Source organism: Hyaena hyaena, unplaced genomic scaffold (assembly GCF_003009895.1).
Source record: "Hyaena hyaena isolate Hyena2069 unplaced genomic scaffold, ASM300989v1 scaffold_470, whole genome shotgun sequence".
Lineage (NCBI taxonomy): Eukaryota > Metazoa > Chordata > Mammalia > Carnivora > Hyaenidae > Hyaena > Hyaena hyaena.
Genome location: NW_024081101.1, coordinates 6126 through 9887, shown reverse-complemented (window position 1 = coordinate 9887; position 3762 = coordinate 6126). Strand labels below are relative to the sequence as shown.

The 3762-nt window shown below is 37.0% G+C and overlaps 1 protein-coding gene across 1 annotated transcript in view; it reads left to right on the top strand.

Annotated features, from left to right (window-relative positions):
* Positions 1–3417, top strand: part of LOC120246388 (dystrophin) — a gene marked incomplete at its 3' end in the record, with an annotated part of 432795 nt that extends 429378 nt beyond the window's left edge. The window contains exons 31-33 of the mRNA XM_039253866.1: positions 1082–1261; positions 1572–1700; positions 3247–3417. Coding sequence (XP_039109797.1) covers positions 1082–1261; positions 1572–1700; positions 3247–3417 — 480 coding nt within the window. The remainder of the gene's footprint in view (positions 1–1081; positions 1262–1571; positions 1701–3246) is intronic.
* Positions 3418–3762: the final 345 nt, after the last annotated feature.

The window sequence follows — 3762 nt, the reverse complement described above, 5'->3', positions numbered from 1 at the left end:
TTGGTTGCCTATTAATTTTCTGGGTTGTTTCCTTGGCTGTGCAGAAGCTTTTAATCTTGATGAGGTCCCAACAGTTTATTTTTGCTCTCGATTCCCTTGCTTTTGGGGATGTGTCAAGTAAGAAGTTGCTGCGGTGGAGGTCAAGGAGGTTGTTTCCTGCTTTCTCCTTTAGGGTGTGGATAGTTTCCTGTCTCACGTTCAGGTCCTTTATCCATTTGGAGTTGATTTTTGTGCATGGTGTGAGAAAATGATCTAGTTTCATTCTTCTGCATGTTGCTGTCCAATTCTCCCAACACCATCTGTTAAAAAGGCTGTCCTTTTTCCGTTGGATATTCTTTCCTGCTTTGTCAAAGATCAGTTGGCTGTATACTTTTGGGTCCACTTCTGAGTTCTCAATTCTGTTCTCATTGTATGTATTTGAAAACGCCACTTATGGTCGCCACTACTTTGAAATTATCCTCAAGATCTGATGCTCAATCACTCTAGTTACACATGTCAGGAAAGAAAATAGGTATTACTGCCTTATGAGTTGGAAAAGGACATTGTGTATATTGTATTTCAGGATAACTCATTTTCCTTAAAATCCAATGGATTTAAATTTGGTTTTAAAAATGTTATTATGAGAAAGAGTCCTTAAGTGTAATGAGCTTCCAAATACGTTTGTGGCACCAAAATGCTGCAAATTTCTGCTAGAAATGCAAGAGTGCAGTAATCACCGACTTTGATAAAAGCAGTTGCTTCTTTGTCAGTAGGTTTCTAAGGTCTGTCTTCACTCAGTATATTTACAAATTAAGTAAATATAAATATGTTTCAATGGACAATATGTATGCTTATCTGTTAAGTGTTTATAATCATAAATAAATATAAATTAGTCATGTTTACATATACATATGTGTTTATATATACCCAATAAGGAAACTATAATATTTGTGGTATAATTTTCATCACCCATAAAGACACATTGAAGGTTTAAATCCTTGAAAAATCTTCTTATAGTAACCATATACGCAGTCATTTTAAAAGCATGAAATCTTAAGTCTACAATCTATTACTCCGAGCTAAAATGCTGTCCTTTTCACAGGCTACTCAGAAAGAGATTGAGAAACAGAAGGTTCACCTCAAGAGTATCACAGAGATAGGAGAGGCCTTGAAAGTGGTTTTGGGCAAGAAGGAGACCTTGGTGGACGATAAACTGAGTCTCCTGAATAGTAACTGGACGGCTGTCACTTCGCGAGCTGAAGAGTGGTTAAACCTTTTGCTGGTAAGAGAAGAGACCAGAGGATTTTCAAGCCCTCTCTATTATGAGAAAGAAATTACATATCCTTTGAATAATAATATTTGTGTCTACACATTCCTCAGCTCCACATAAAATAAATGGTTGCTCTTAATTCAACATCTGCAACTATATTTTAGTATTGTTCCATGTCAATGCTGTATTTTGCATGGAGACCACATCTAAGTATAATTTGAATAATACTACTTTTTTGTGTCTTTTAATATTGTGGAAAGTAGGACAAATCTTTTAAGAATATTGTCTAACCAGTAATATGGTATGTCTCTGTAACATTAAGGAATACCAGAAACACATGGAAAACTTTGACCAAAATGTGGATTACATCACAAAATGGATCATTCAGGCTGATGCACTTTTGGATGAATCTGAGAAAAAGAAACCTCAGCAAAAAGAAGACATACTTAAGGTAGCAAATAAAATATTATGAAAAGTAATTTTATAACTGCACAATAATTATGTCGATCATCAAGGACTTCTTAATAAGAGTGAAAACATTCTTCCTTCCTTCCTTCCTTCCTCCCTTCCTCCCTTTATACTTTCCTTCCCTCCATACTTACTTAATACAAATGGGAGTTAATAATATTGAAGTGTATTGTAATCTGGATATCCGTCCATGTCCACTTCTTAGCTCATTACGTGAAATTTAAACTCTGAAGAGAAGGGGTTGCCGGGATTTATTTTGGTGTCATTTTGCCAACCTCTGCCCATTTTACTATTAATAGTAGAACGTTCTTATATCTAACATAGGGATCCATTTTCCAATATCATCCACAGCCCCTTGTGAGTAAAACCTAAAATCCAATCATCTGGGCATCTTGTGTATGCAATCCAAACCTTGGTAACTAGTAACAATATTGAATTTATTTAAAACTGTATGCTTTTTATTTTTTACTATATGTAAAGTGAACATGACTGTGTTCTCTGTGTATTATAACCAATTATTACGACATCCTAAGTCCTCTTTCTCAAAGGCAACTTAATTTTTACTTTTTAAAGATGGTGCCTATAAAAGGATATGAGAAGTATAATGTGTGAATTTCTCTTATTGATGCTTTGTTATCTCTATTCAATAACATCTTAATTAAATAGGACGCCTTGAGTTTTAACAAATTTCGTTTAAATTAATGAGTCCTTATTCTGTTTTGCTGAGAGAATTGTCTTTAACTAGTGGGTTACTACTTAAAGAGCACTCAAATATTGTAGCTTCTGTCTGTATAATTCATTCATTTCTTTTTTATGAAATGCCTATTTTCTAAAGATTACAATTCATTTTTAGTGAAAGACTGTTGATATGTTTCAGGCTATCCCCAAAACAGATTCACTCTCTTGTGTGTACCTTACTTTGCTCTCTCTTGCCCTTTGATGTGTAGTTAAGGAATACCATCTTACGGTGGCGTTTCCTTCCAAGGTCTGTGGAATAATAGGAGCTGAGTTATTTCACTTGTAGCCTCTCTGACCTCTTGAGTCAGGCAGAACCTTCGTCAACCCCTCTTTGACACCGAATTCTTATCCGTTGGAAAGTCCATTTTTTTCCCCATGACACCTAGGAAGGAAAAGAAAATTGTTCTTCAGCGCTTCTCTTCCCAAGCATATATTAAGGTTATCCCACGGCTATGAAATTGAGTAAAGTGAAGATAAAATAAGACTAAATAAAAAATATTAATCAATGCAGGCATCAAAGAGTAGTCAAGAAAACATGCCTCGTCCCTCTTCAGACTCAGTAAATACTTTAAATAGGCCTAGATCACACTTAGACAAGGACATTAACCAATATTCCTGAGATCACACACAAACGCACTCTACTCCTCTGTTTGATGGAAGTTGACTTTTTTCCTCCCTCTGTGTTCCTCTGCATGTGCTCATTCTTTCTTTCTCTTTTTCGCTCTCTTGCTGTCTCTCGACTTCCATTTCATTACTAACTTCAAGCCCTGTCTCTTGCTCACGGAATATAGCGTTTAAAGGCTGAAATGAATGACATACGCCCAAAGGTGGATTCCACGCGAGACCAAGCAGCAAACCTGATGGCAAACCGCGGTGACCGCTGCAGGAAAGTAGTAGAGCCCAAAATCTCAGAGCTCAACCATCGATTTGCAGCCATTTCTCACAGAATTAAGACTGGAAAGGTAGGAAGATCTGCTCCAAGGTGGAAACTAGTGATAAATGATCTCTTGCGAAGGTTGCGCAGTACTCTGAAGGGGGCAGGCGACCCCCACGGCAAGGTTTTCAAAACGAAAATGAAGGCCAAAATGTATTTAAGGAAATTTTGCCACTGAATCTCATGGGAGATCAATCTCTCCCCACTCCCTTCTGCCAGTCTCCCTGTCTCCCTCTCTCTGTCATTTTTCTTTTCATGCCACAGCTATTCTAGAACTGCATTCTGTACTGGTTTACTTATGTACTGTCAGGGGTAACCTACAGCAAAGTAACAAATAGCATGCTGCAGGCCAACAGCAACAAACAAAAGCACA